The sequence below is a fragment of the Sebastes umbrosus genome, chromosome 8, assembly GCF_015220745.1.
Source record: "Sebastes umbrosus isolate fSebUmb1 chromosome 8, fSebUmb1.pri, whole genome shotgun sequence".
NCBI classification, from domain to species: Eukaryota; Metazoa; Chordata; class Actinopteri; order Perciformes; family Sebastidae; genus Sebastes; species Sebastes umbrosus.
Window position 1 is genome coordinate 23363025 of NC_051276.1, and position 13523 is coordinate 23376547.

Sequence of the window (13523 nt, forward strand, 5' to 3'; positions counted from 1 at the left end):
ACTATAAAGCATTTTAAAGTGTTATTTTGTCAACCAAAGTGTTTTTAGTTTGTAAATATCAAACTTTCGAGTAGATGTCACATTATTATCGGGATCTTATTTTGGAATGACTTATGAATTGACAAAATGATTGGAAGAAAATAAAAGATCTACAACACCGGCAAAAAACGTGCAGGAGCTGGAAAGCAAGCGGTTGAGAGATACAATGGGTTGCAGTGAAAGAAAAGGGCTATGAGAGAATGAGCAGGTGTGGTGGGAAAGACCCATGGGCTTCAGGGAGAGAATAGATCAATAACTAATTTCAGTACCGAGCTTCACTCGCACTGTTTTCCAATAAATGCTGGATGGAGAGAACTGCCTTAGCCCTCCCCCCACTATCTCTATTCTATCACCTTCCACAAGCACGGATTGGACTCCACGGAAGAAGGCTGTTTTTTTATTTTTTCTTCCAGCTTTGTGATTGTTGGTTGGGTGGATTATGTTCCTACAGCTAGTGTATTGTATAAATGTAATCCAACGTTGCCATTTCCATTTCCATGCGTCCTCCATGAGTGCTCCCACAACCACTCCACATATGCCATGTCTGTAACTTTTTTTTCTGCCTCCTGCAAAACCCCCTCGCTCCCCCTTCCCTACATCCCCCCCCCTCCCTCTCTCCCTCCCTCTCTCCCTCCCTCTCTCTCTCTCTCTCTCTCTCCCTCATTCGACCAGGGCCAGTGTTGAGGTTTTGTCAAGAGATTGAGACAGACAGGAGAGTGAAGCGTGTGTCATGCAGGGCTGCTGCTGCTGCTGCTGCTGCTGCTGAGGCTCTTCTCCTCAGAGGCTGTGACCTAGATAACCAAGAGGAGCTGGAGCGCTTGCAAGCCTTGGAGCCACTCCAGCTTCAGCAATGTCAGGAAGGGGTTAGTTGTGTAACACAATGTCCTATTTAGTTTGCTCGTCACACACATACACACACACACACATGGACGCAAACACATACGTACCCTATGGTGTTCCTGTACAAACCATAGCATGTTTCTTTTTAGGCACTGTTTGTTTATTATCAAAGACGGGATGGGTTTTGGAAATGTGGGGGAGCTAAAAAAAAAAAAAAAAAAAAAAAAAAAAAAAGGAGCAGTGGGGGCCTTAAATTCATCTGAATTTTAAACATAAGCATTAAGAATGCTTGGTAAAACTTTCCACGCCAGCAGCCACTGCAGCTACAACATCTACAGGCGTCCTGCCTCGTTGTAGCATTATATTCCCGCTTCTTTATTCTAGCATTCACTCAACTGATGTTTGGTGTATACGCACACAACCACGAGGTAAATATAGAAGCAATTATTCCCCCTATAAACAGGTAGCCAGTAGAGTCTGAGAGTCACATTCAGCGCTGCAGTGCCACTGCCTGGTCAGTTACAAGCTGGAACATGTTGACAAACATAAAATAAGGATATTACTGGATATAATCAGGCCACATAATCAGGACACATGGCTGTTTAATCAGTCCACCTTCATGTTAAGCGAGAAGACGCACAAATTCCACAATACACCACCACCACCATCATGTTGAGGAGATGAAATATAGATGGAGCCTACTGCGCTGGAACAACTTAAATAGGCTGCACTGTGAATAACTAAATATTTGACCCTGACATCTGAGCTGCTTTGGATTTGCAAGAGCAACACTGCCATCTGGTGGCTCTTATTTTGTATTGCAACTCCCTTTAAACATTGATATGACTCACTCAACTGTACAGCAGCAGTTTAATCTCAACAGTGAAGTTACAGTTACAATTCATAAGGCTAATTTGTAGGGATATAACTTGTCTTAAAGGGATAGTTTGGGTGTTTTGAAGTGGGGTTGTATGAGGTACGTATCCACAGTCGGTGTATTACCTACAGTAGATGATGGTCAGCACGCACAGTTTGGAGAAACTGAATTACCACATGGAAGTAAAGCAATGTACTGCTGTGGACGGGGCCGGCAGCAAAACGTATTTTAGCCTCCTAAATGAAAGGCTCAACTAAAAAAACAATATCAGTTTAAGTGTACGCTATATTTAGAATATTTTCTGAACTGAAAGTGAAATGTATCTATACTGTTTTTGTCATCCCTTGTCACAACGGCGAAAATATTCTAAATATAGCATACACTTAAGCTGATATTGATTTTTTAAAAATAAAATAAAAATAAAAAATATGTTTTAGAGCCGGCCCCGTCCACAGCAGTACATTGCTTTACTTCCATGTGGTAACTCCTGTCTGCTTCTGCAAACTGGGGGCGTTCCGACTGTCATCTACTGTAGGTAAAACACTAACTATGGATACGTACCTCATAATCACCCAGACTATCCCTTTAAAGTAAACATACACACATTTGTCTCTAATTTGGCACGGACAACACACAACAAGAATTCAACAAAGGCCTCAATGGTTTGTTAGGTTTAGGTTAATTTATGGTGAAAAGGCTCAGACGTTTTATTCAAATTACTACAGGTCTGTTCAGTCTTTCAATTTAAACTTAGATTTTTAGGTAAAACACACTGGTCAGTGGTTTATATCGTCAGCCCTGGCTATGTTGGGGCTTAAAGCACTCCCAGCCGGGCTTTGGTGTATACGTGCGCTCAGGAAGAATAAAGTCTTTCAGTCTGTCTGGTAATGGCAAGGCTTTGACTCGGTCTTCCATGGGCCAAGGCTGGAGGTGGCTCCTTATGAATGCCCTACAAAGGCATCGCAGAGCAGGAGGGCTCGTTTCCTGCTCTACTACGCGGTCGTGCAGGTCTGCCAGAGCCTGAGCGTAAGGGTGAGGGTCCCGACCGGGCACGGGGAGCTCCAGCCTGAGAGGCAGATGCAGCCCGGGGTCGTCCACCCTCGCCAAGTCGAGCAACACCTCAGCTTGCTCCAGAAGCTCCGAGGCGTGACTTTGATCGGGGCACTGCTGCAGGGCCGTTTGGAGCCGCTGGAAAAGGAGGCTGTAACCCGACCAACAGGAGTCGCCGTGATAGGAGCAAACCAAAGAGGCTCCGCTCTGGATTAAGAGCACAGCAAGAGGGAAGAGCAGGTCAAAGTGCTCCAGGCTCGTCTGCGTCAGGGAGGGCTCGCCGTCTTCATTCAGACAGCAGCTGGGGTCCACGCCGTGAGCCAGCAGCAGCCGTGTGGTTCTTAAGCAGAAGTTACCGATCTCAGCAGCGTCCTCCGCGTTGGCCTCCAGAGCCTCCTTAACCAGGAACACCAAGGAGGATTCAACTGTTTCACCGTCTACAGTAGCAGCGTTAACGTCGGCACCTGTAGTGAAGGAAGCATCACTCAGAACCACATTTGTGATCAAATTTGAAATAGCTAACTACGGTTACGTGCATGTGTATTAAAAAATAATAATAAAATCAACAGGGATTTGGACAACTACAGTGGAAACCGCTTATAGTGATCAAAAAGCTTGGGACAGAATCATTCTGATACAAACGCTGTTAATAATTTGCTTATAGTAATAAGTAGTCCGCTTACAGTGTTCATTTTGGGTCTTTTCATACATGACAACATATGGAAAAACATTTTAGAACTGTTAGACTAACGTCAGTTGAATATTTTTTTTGTTTTGTTTCTTTGCTCCCTTGATACTTCGACTCATGGAATGTCTGCTTTCCAGTTGGATACCTGTGCTCTGTGCACACTGATATAACAGGAAAAAGGAAAGTCTTGAAAAACGAATGTGCACAGGGAAAGCACCCTCGTCAAGATTGACAATGCCTGGTCACGTAATGCCCCCAAAGTGAAACTTTTTCCAGATCCTCAACCGGCTCTGCGGCACACATGCAGACCGGCGCCCGTCTCCCTCCATGCTGCTACTGGAGAAAGGGGCACCGTTATGCATGCACGCTTGCGCTGCAGAGCCGGCCAAAAATGGCAACGCCTAACACTTAATGAGGGGAAAAGGCAGAAGAATTGGCAGCGAGCCATTAAATAGCGAAGCGGCCCGTTTCATTACTTTGTATTCATGTAATGAATATACAAATGTCAATTAGATGGTAATCTGCATGAGAAATGATGCACATCAACAAAGATTCGGTTATAATAATCATCCGCTTATAGTGATCAATTGGACCCGGACAGATGTGATCCCTAGCAAAAGTTTCCACTGTTATTATAATTTACTAACGTACAAAACATACAATTAATATACTCTCCTCAAAGCCAACAGACTCCAGTGAAAAACACAGCAATTTCACCTCGGCGATTGTAAAACACACTTCATTCAAACTCCACAGAAACTAAATAAAACTCAACAACAACAAAACCACCTTGGCTGGCATAGTCTTTCCACTGTTCCAACAATCACCAACTCTGGTTTAGTCTAGATAAACCCTTCATTCACAGAGTTTCATGTGAAAATATTCTGGCTTCACCACGCTCTCTCTCTGCCGTTGCCGACCTCTTTGTGCTATTATTTTGTGCGGACTGCTGAGGTGAAATAAATAAAAGTTTTAGTTTTAGGAGCGCAGAGGACACACACATGCATCCTTGAAAATCCTCTGAATGAAGGACTCAGTCCTCGGTAGAATTCGAAGGATCCTCGACATTGGAAGTCCTTCGGCGAGATTCAATGACGTTGCATCCTTGAAATTCAGTCGTTGAAGGATCCTTCCTCGACTTTGAGAAACACCCAATGACTCTTTCGACAACTGAGTAATTGTTTAGATCCTGACACATAGAGACAGACAAACATTCACACTCACTGTCAGTACATTCACACCTACGGGCAATTTAGAGTAAAAAATGAAGCTAACCTGCATGTCTTTGGACTGTAGGAGGAAGCTGGAGAACACAGAGAAAACCCACGCCAACACGGGGAGAACATGCAAACTCCACACAGAAGGGCCCCAAGTTGGGTTTGAACCCGGAACCCTCTTGCTGTGAGGCGACAGTGCTAACCACCATGCCGCCAATTCTTAATAACTAAATTAAAATAAATGATTTGACCTCTTTGACAGATGAGGGTACGCGTACTCATCTTTTTTGTTAAATACTTTACAACGATATCTTCAATTAGTAACCTGATATTATTAACAGAAAGATGCATGTGTATGATGAACCGGCTCTTTGTGGCTGTTGTGAGAAGCTGCTTTGCTGTTGCCTTTTAATGTACAGTAGGCGGTTATGTTTGGGATGGTCACAGCCAAGAGACTTGAAGAACTGGAAATATGTCTCAACAGTGGTTGAATGAAAAGACTTTTGAGAAAATCCCCCATAAAAGATCAGGCTTTTAAAAAAAAAGAAAAGAAATCTGTTTTTTACTGGTTGTAAATACCTAAAAAAACAAGACCATGAGGTCAAACAGGAGGCCCCCCTGTAGTAACACTGTTCATGAAACTATGAGTATACTGAGGAGATTGATGATACCATTATACTGTGAAGACGTAAAAGATATATTTTGAGTCCTCACCGTCCTGCAGTTAAACATCTTGTCAGTCAGTCGCTTCATGCATGGATCACAGGATTGGTTCTGCTCCATTTTCACTTGCGTTAAAGAACTCTATGTGCATATTTTAGCCTGACGACCGCTGACAGTTTACTTTGATCTCAAAATGCATACAGGTATGCATACTAACACAAGTTCCTGAATGTAGTGGTTTGACCGCGATTTGAAAGTGGACAAGAAGGCAAAGTGAAGATGAAGGGTGTTTTACAGTCAGTACCTCTCTGAAGAAGAAGCTGGATGTTCCCGGTGTTGTGCACAGTGAGTCCATCGCTGCTTGCCAAGGCGTGGAGCAGAGGTGATTTTCCTTTGGAGACGAGACCAAAGCAATCAGTTTTCAGATTGAACGAATGAGCGGCAGAATTAACATATTTGAATTAGGCCGGGCAATGTAAATTTACCGTGTTTATCCCTTGCATTCACATCAGCACCCAGGTCCAGCAGGGCGAGCAGGCAGGGGAGCCTCTCCGACTCCTCACTGGCGAGATCCAAAGGACTGCTCTCATGGATCTACCAAGAAATATTAATATTATTTATAGGGCTGCTTATAGGGTTTCTGGACAATATCTGTCATTGTTTTGTGTTGTTAATTGATTTCCAATAATAAATATATATATACATTTGTATAAAGCAAGCATATTTCCCCTTCCCATGTTGATAAGAGTATTAAATACTTGACAAAATCTCCCTTTAAGGTACATTTTGAACAGATAAGAAATGTGTGATTAATTTGTGCTTAATCACGATTAACTATGGACAATCATGGCGTTAATCGCGATTAAATATTTTAATCGATTGACAGCCCTAAATATTTGCATAAAATGCTAAGAAAACAGAGGGTATGCAATGAGAACAAGACAGGACATGAATCCAAGCTCGACAGTTGCCTCACCCTGTCTCTCTTTTCAACGTTTGCTCCGTACCCGACCAGCAGCCTCACCATGTTTGGCTTGTTCCTCAAAATTGCTATATGTAGAGGATTGTAGTAAGACACTGGGTCTGGAGAGAGGACACACATCAAACAAATTGAGTCTTTGTCCCAGAGATGAAATATAAAATCTCACAAATGAGGACTTCTGACAATACTTCATTTTCTTTGAATGTGTCTGGGCAAAGCTCCACAACCCACTGTATAATGCTGGCCCCAAACCAATGCATATGTTGGAAGGGATTTTGTTGATGGGTGCTCTCTACATGTGCTTGTGTTTCCTATATTTACCAAGTGCTCCAAATGCAGCATATGTGTTGACAAACTGGTGATGTTTTCTCAAGCTGTTGTGTGTTAGGCTCTCTCGCCCCCTGTAGCTGGCAGCAATCCAGTATAAAAGCAGATTATAAACTAGTTAATTCTCAGTTTTACATGTAACAGAAGAGCACCTGTACCCGACTGTGTTTTCTCAGTGGCACGGGAACCGATTGTTACTTACTGCATGCATCTCTTTTACGTATAAATTACGATCAGTGTCCAGATTATTAAGTGCCAATTAAGAGACTAGTAACTATCATAACTATATATGCTCATGCTTCAGCACAGCGCCTGTCTGATAGCTGGCACAAGCTATTCTTAAACATGAAGGCAAAAGACGACAAATACTTGAAAAAGAATAGAGAAACTTTAACATTTTTGCATGCTATGTGGGAGAATTTGTCAGTGTTAACTTTGTGGAAAGAGGCACTCAAGAAATGTAAAAGATGAATGAGGCAGCCTCTGCCAGGATCCCCTAATTATGTCCCAGGGGAAAGACATTTTTACAACCACCAGAGGTCACCACAGCAGAGTCTGGCTGAGCCCTGGCAGGTTTCATCACAGCCACAAGACACGGCACTCTTTCCACTGCAATTTGCTAAAGGGAGACTTGTTCTCTCAAGTGTATATGGACAACAACTTGCTCAATTTGCAATATGCAGTTCCTTGTGTGAAAAGTAAAAATGGCAGGTCCTCTCAAGTACAATCTGTCATTAAATATTCTTTATGAATTCACATGACAACTTGTTGTGCATGTAGCAGAGACTCACTATCACCCATTAAAACTGGAGCAATATGGAAGCCTCTGTAGAAGGCTAGTCACTAGGCAACACAGCAAAAGTATATTTCCCTTTGGAATAAAAACTAATTACAGGTTTAAAGTTTTTAAATTTGTAGTCACCTCCAAAGTGGGATTGACCCTTAACTTGTTAAATCGAGGTCTATTACTAAGAAATGATACACCTCCTGTCACAGAAACAAATCCTAGGTATAGGGGAAGTGTGACTAAATAAAACCCATTTATAGAGATAGTATTGCACTTCACTTGCCAAGAGGACAAAATAGTATTTTGTTTTAAATAATAAACAATAATGTTTGAATTTACAAACAAGCCCCTGTAGACACGGAGGTCCCCGGGGTCCACCGGTCCAATTACCTTCTATTTTTATATTAATAAAATGTATCTGAATTCACAAATATGTAGGATATTATTGCTACCGATTCCTCAATTATTACGTCAAAACATCTGCTGTATTAGCCATGTGTTTACTACGTGTTTATTTGCATATAGAGTGGTGAAGTGAGTGGTCACTGGAGACGTATGTGGAGATGCATTCTAATGCCGTTCTTGTGATCCGATAACTGAGGATGCATGTCAATGCCAGGTCTTAAAAGGGCCTTAGTAGCAGAAATGCAGCATTATGCATGGTGCACTGTAGGACAAGCAGGATTGAGTACAATAGAGTAAACAATATTATTACAATATTAGACTTTTTTAGGTGCCTTGTTATTTTACTAAAAGCTTGTACAATGTATTTACAGCCTACTCACAAACCTTCAAAGTTGATATCAGCTCCATAGCGTAGAAGGACTACAGCGGCGAACATCAGTCCCCCCTCTGCCATCTTAAACAGAGAATAGCTGATGCCTTCTGAAAACACTTCTGACTGGGACTCCCGCTCCAGGAGCTCCGCTAGAGAGTCACAGAGACCAGACTCGTCCTCGGGGCTCCTGACTCTGGAACACAAGAGCAGAAAGTAGTCAAAACTGTGGTGATGATACTATAGCTGGAGTAAAACAAAACTGCTACACACAACTGAACATTAAAACAGAAACTACATTTTCCAGTTATGAATCAGACGTGAGGAAAAGTTAGTTTCGTTGCTGTCAAAACTTAAAAAGGGACTGTCTGTAACTTTTTACACGTATAAATCAATCTGGGTCGGTGTCCCATGCGCGCTCGTGTGTGGCTACGCTGTTCAGACTCCAACACAAACACGGAAGCACTAAAACCGCAAAGTTATATCTAGTGAAGCCCGTCTTGCTAAACAGTGTTGGCTGCGGTTGGAGGTCGCTGGGGAGACCGTAGCTTTGGTCTCCAGGGCCGGAGTCTCTGCTGTACTTTGCTCCTCTGCCTGCTTTCTGCCTTCACTCAGCTCGCTCCACCTCACATGCATGCGCGCACACTACACACTGCAGAAGAGTTAGTTTAGCTCTGAGAATATCTAGTGAATGTACAGTGGACGTTTGAGCAGAAATAAATACTACAGCTCCTCCAGACCTACAGAGTTTTCCCGTGTCTTGTGAAGTGACGGGGCTCTGCAGTGAGAAACGTTATCGTCTCCGACCAAAACTCCGGTGTCTCCCCAGTTCCTTCTGACCGCGGTCGGGAGGCTGAGGCAGGAAAAGCCAACACTAGGATCAGCAGTGATTCATGGAGAGACCTTCGTCTGGTCAGCTAACATTACTGCCAGGCAGGTGAAATATAGAGTGATATTGTGGTTTTAGCTGACGTGTGTCGCCTCACTGTTTTGACCGATGCTCGTTCATGTCTATGTAGATCGAGCACAAGCGCGAGCCCGACGCTGACTTTCGTTGACTTAACGGCCACAGGTGTCGCTGTTAACAAGCATTTCTGATTCTTACAAACAGTCCCTTTAAGACAGAACTACGTTTTCCAGTTATGAATCAGACATGAGATCAAGTTAGTTAAGTTGCTGCTGTCAAAAATTAAATCTTACTCAAACCGTTACAAAACAGTGACTCAATGGTAAAACATACTGGAATTAAATCTGCACACAACTAGCAATAAAAACAAGATTGTGTTTTTTAGCTGTACCTGTCCTCGTGACTGCGGTCTCCTTCCTCCAGTCCAAGAACACACATGACAGCATCAACCAGCGGCTGATACTCATATATGATCCTACGAAACCCATGGAGGAAAGGCATCGCTCCTCCGCTCTTCACAATATGTCAACCCCTAAAAAACACATGTAGAAGAGACAATACATGTATTATTATTATATGTTTTTTTGTTGTTGTTGTTGTTTTTTTGTTTTTTTTTAAACTCTAAACTTTAAATTTCTTTTCTTGGTTTTGTTTCGGTTTTGATGTTGAGGTTGTTTTCTCTATAGTGTACTTGAAAGTTGGTTTATAGACTGTTGTAATGATGAACAGAGGATTGCATATATGAAGAGGAAGAAAAGAGAGAATACAAGTCACATCAGGAGCTCCTTCACTTCACATCAACTTCAGCTGACAAATATCTTTAGAAAACAGCTTAATAAACGCTTTGCAGCTCTGTATAAAACATGATATCATCCTAATGAATGTTTCTTTGTCTTTATAAGTTATATCGTAGCTAACAGTGAGCTAACTAACTTAGCAGACACGTGTTAAGCGTCACAGTCAACGCCAGTATTGGTGACTAAATGCAGCACTCAAATGCTAAATTATGAGTTAAAGTGCTTTGAGAGAAATGACTTAAAGAAGAGAAGTCGTTGTAAACTCACTCAGACACACCAGACAGCCGTCAGCCTGCACAACAGGAAGCTGGCCGCAGCACATGCGCACATGAGTCCGACGGTGTTTTCATTCCCCCTTTGAAGCACGAGGAGGCTAACGAAGGTTCCTCTTCTCTCCTGCACTAAACAAGATGTGTTTACTTTATTACTTTATGAGAGAATCATGAATAAATGAGCAAGCAAACAGGCATCTGAGGTATATTACTCCATTTTTCAATAAACAAAGACATAAATCTTTTTCTTTTCTTTCAGTTGAACAGTAGTTTCTTATTGATCTTTGAACACACCAGGTTGTCAGGAGTTTTCTTTTCAAAATATGTATGTATATGTATGTAACTGTTTGTATCCAAGGGAACATATATGAAAAATATTGTCACAATTATTGTTGTCACGATACTGGAATTTCAAACTTCAATACAATACCTTGAAAAATATCAATATTCGATACCATTTTCAATACTATGGGAAAACATTGGCACAACATTGAGGGCATGACATTTAAGATTTTTTATTAAAGGTCCCATATTATGCTCATCTTCAGGTTCATACTTGTATTGTGTGTTTTTACTAGAACATGTTTACATGCTGTAATGTTCTCATTTTTTCCTCATACTGTCAGCCTGAATATACTTGTATTTACCATCTGTCTGAAACGCTCCATTTTAGCGCAATTTGACGGAATTGCAACAGAATTGCGTTACTAGGCAACAGCTTGGGTCCATGTGTACTTCCTGTCAGCTGATGACATTCACATTACACTGCAACCAGGAATAAACTGGGACACATTTAGAATGTTTACATTTAAAATTGTGTCAAGGGTCTAAATATTGTATATTCGTGACATCACGAATGGGCAGAAATCCTGATGGCTTGTTTCAAACGCAGAGTTTCTGAATACGGGCTGTGTGTATTTCCCTGTGGATTGAGTGTTTCGATACTTTCACAGTCTTAAGCCTGCTTTATAATAAAAAAACATGAAAATCTCACTTTTTTTTATATGTGACCTTTAAAAGATAACTAGCGGTGTGTGTGTGTGTGTGTGTGTGTGTGTGTGTGTGTGTGTGTGTGTCAACTCGCTGTCGGAGAGAGGATAGAGCAGAAAATGCAGCTGGTACCTGTGAATTGATACTGCGGAAAATAAGTATTGAAACCGTTTCAGATATTTAGTATTGATCGATACTTTGACAACACTAGTTGTAATTACTTTGTAACTGTACTTATAAGTCACAATAATATGAATATTTACTCAGTACTGGTTGCTGTGGGTGGTGTGTGTGTGTCCTAAAATAATAGTGCTCACCTGCGGGGCTTACAGCAATATGACACGTGAAAAATTCAACAGCATCTGGCAGATCATAGCACAATATTGGACCTGAGGCATATTGCCAGCTTCACAATTAAAATTGTGGCAATGCGCTTGGATAATTACAAAGGTTTACTCAGGAAACAGCACAGACTTTAAAAAAAACATCCCCTTCTGACAGACTTCACACACTGTGAACATATGTCAGACAAGATTAATGTGCCATGTTAGTAATCAGGCAAATAAATCAGCAAGTTTTATCATTTAAATCTGTATAACAATGTGTTAAATGTCTATGTCAAGTTTCACAGATCATAATTCAATTTTTGTATGTATTTTTGACATGTTCTGTCATGTCAACCCATAAGAAAAGACCATTTTTCATTACGTCTACTTCTTCCAGAGATCAATTAACATTTGGCTTTTCTTATTTTGTTGTTCTTACTGACAAAATATGGCAAACAAAATATTTTACCACCTACACAAACAGTTCTTAAAAAAATGTACTTTGTCCATATGGCACATTAATCTAAGACAGCAGCTTCATATATTTTTTTGACAACTACTCCATTATGCTGACAGCATCTGGTTGCTAACAGTCGCCTTTGTCCTGTTTAGCAAACAAACCCCTGCCGTGTCTGGGTTTTGGTGACAGATGGCTCGCTTCGAGAGCTGCGGACGAGTGCTCTCTTACAAAAGATGTCATTTTTAACACATCCGCGAGTCTGATTTTGAGCGTGGCATAATGACAGTGCATTTTAACACAACATATGTTGCTGCTGACATACTGTACTGTGCTTTGGAAAGTGATGCCAATGTCTCGCTGAGGAAGACACATTAGTTAAACTGACATGCTACTTTCTTTTGTTTGAATGGTGAAAGAGGATGTGTTTAATTTGGGATGTTTGGATAGTGGGGGTTGAGCGTGAAGATAAATGCTGCCAAACTAAGTGGATATTTTTAAACTGACTTCAACAAATCGACATTCAGTAACAAGAAAAATTGGAATATGCAGTTTCTGTTTGCAGCTATTTTGGTGAAATGATAACGCTTTATGTTAAGCCCATACTGTACCTACATTGTACTTATAAGGCATGCAAACCAGAGACTCTGTTGTGTAAAATGTGTTAACATTATGTCAAATAAATAAATAAGATTGGAATAATTTTGAATGCTTTGACTGCAGCTGTGTGTGCATCATGTTTGCTGTATGATTGCTGACCAAATAATGGTTGATTCAAACTCTGTCTTTAGGTGGCAGCAGTGCATCACAGGCCAGGGCTCTGAGCTACGAATCAATGGTACACATCTGTTATTGTACATCACATGCATGAGTGTAAAGCTTTACACATGCATGGAGGCAAACATAAGCCATCATGTAAAAGTAAACATGGGCAGAAATGCAAACAAACTGGGAAAATCTGTTCGCCATACTGAGAGCTCCTCCTCTGAAGTGGAAGACAGAATAATGCAGTAATTTAATCGAGGCTTGATTAATTCTAATGTTTGTCACTTTCAGGAAAATGATTATTTTCACGTCCAAGTCACCCGATCAATAAAGCATTGTTCCCTGAACGGATGGCGGCCTGCTCAGCATCCCTCTAATGTGGCTGAAATCTCTTATGCTATTTTCCAAACACGCTCAATTTCCCCTCGATATTTCAAGCCATGTGCTCATGAATAATCTACTTTGCCTCTCCTCTAACAAATCTGCCAGCGATTAGTGCTTAAGTCTTTGTGCACACACCTGTCGGGGGTTCCCCGGGTGAAGCATGCAATCTCTCTTTTCCACTCTGAGGTTAATTTGCACCTTTGCCACCATGTGGTTGCAGGGAGCATACTGTTTCTCGTCAGACAACGGTAACAGTAGGTGGCAACACACATCCGGCGTTTTTGGCCATGAAAAAAAAATCTCAGCTGCACACACGCCCCCCCCCTTTCCAGGTCTGAGGCTTAGCATTCATGCAGGTTCCTGAGGAAGCTTAGGGACAT

At 41.6% G+C, this 13523-nt stretch overlaps 1 protein-coding gene across 1 annotated transcript; it reads right to left on the reverse strand.

The window, feature by feature from the left end:
* Window positions 1–2423: 2423 nt before the first annotated feature.
* Window positions 2424–10482, reverse strand: asb6 (ankyrin repeat and SOCS box containing 6). Its single transcript, XM_037778670.1, has 7 exons — window positions 10219–10482; window positions 9544–9685; window positions 8260–8441; window positions 6351–6457; window positions 5860–5968; window positions 5679–5765; window positions 2424–3270 (listed from the first exon to the last, which is right to left on the reverse strand). The coding sequence occupies exons 2-7, from the start codon at window positions 9651–9653 to the stop codon at window positions 2549–2551; spliced, it is 1317 nt and encodes a 438-aa protein (XP_037634598.1). The 5' UTR covers window positions 9654–9685; window positions 10219–10482; the 3' UTR covers window positions 2424–2548.
* Between the last annotated feature and the right edge of the window lie 3041 nt (window positions 10483–13523).

Bases quoted from the DNA above. Each gene is read 5' to 3' on its own strand.
- asb6 (XM_037778670.1), bottom strand. From the start codon at position 9,653: ATGCCTTTCCTCCATGGGTTTCGTAGGATCATATATGAGTATCAGCCG. The intron at 6,458-8,259 runs GTTTGTGAGTAG...TCCTCTCTCCAG, and splicing joins AGCTGATATCAACTTTGAAG to ACCCAGTGTCTTACTACAAT. The intron at 3,271-5,678 runs GTACTGACTGTA...CCTTCACTACAG, and splicing joins CCAGCTTCTTCTTCAGAGAG to GTGCCGACGTTAACGCTGCT.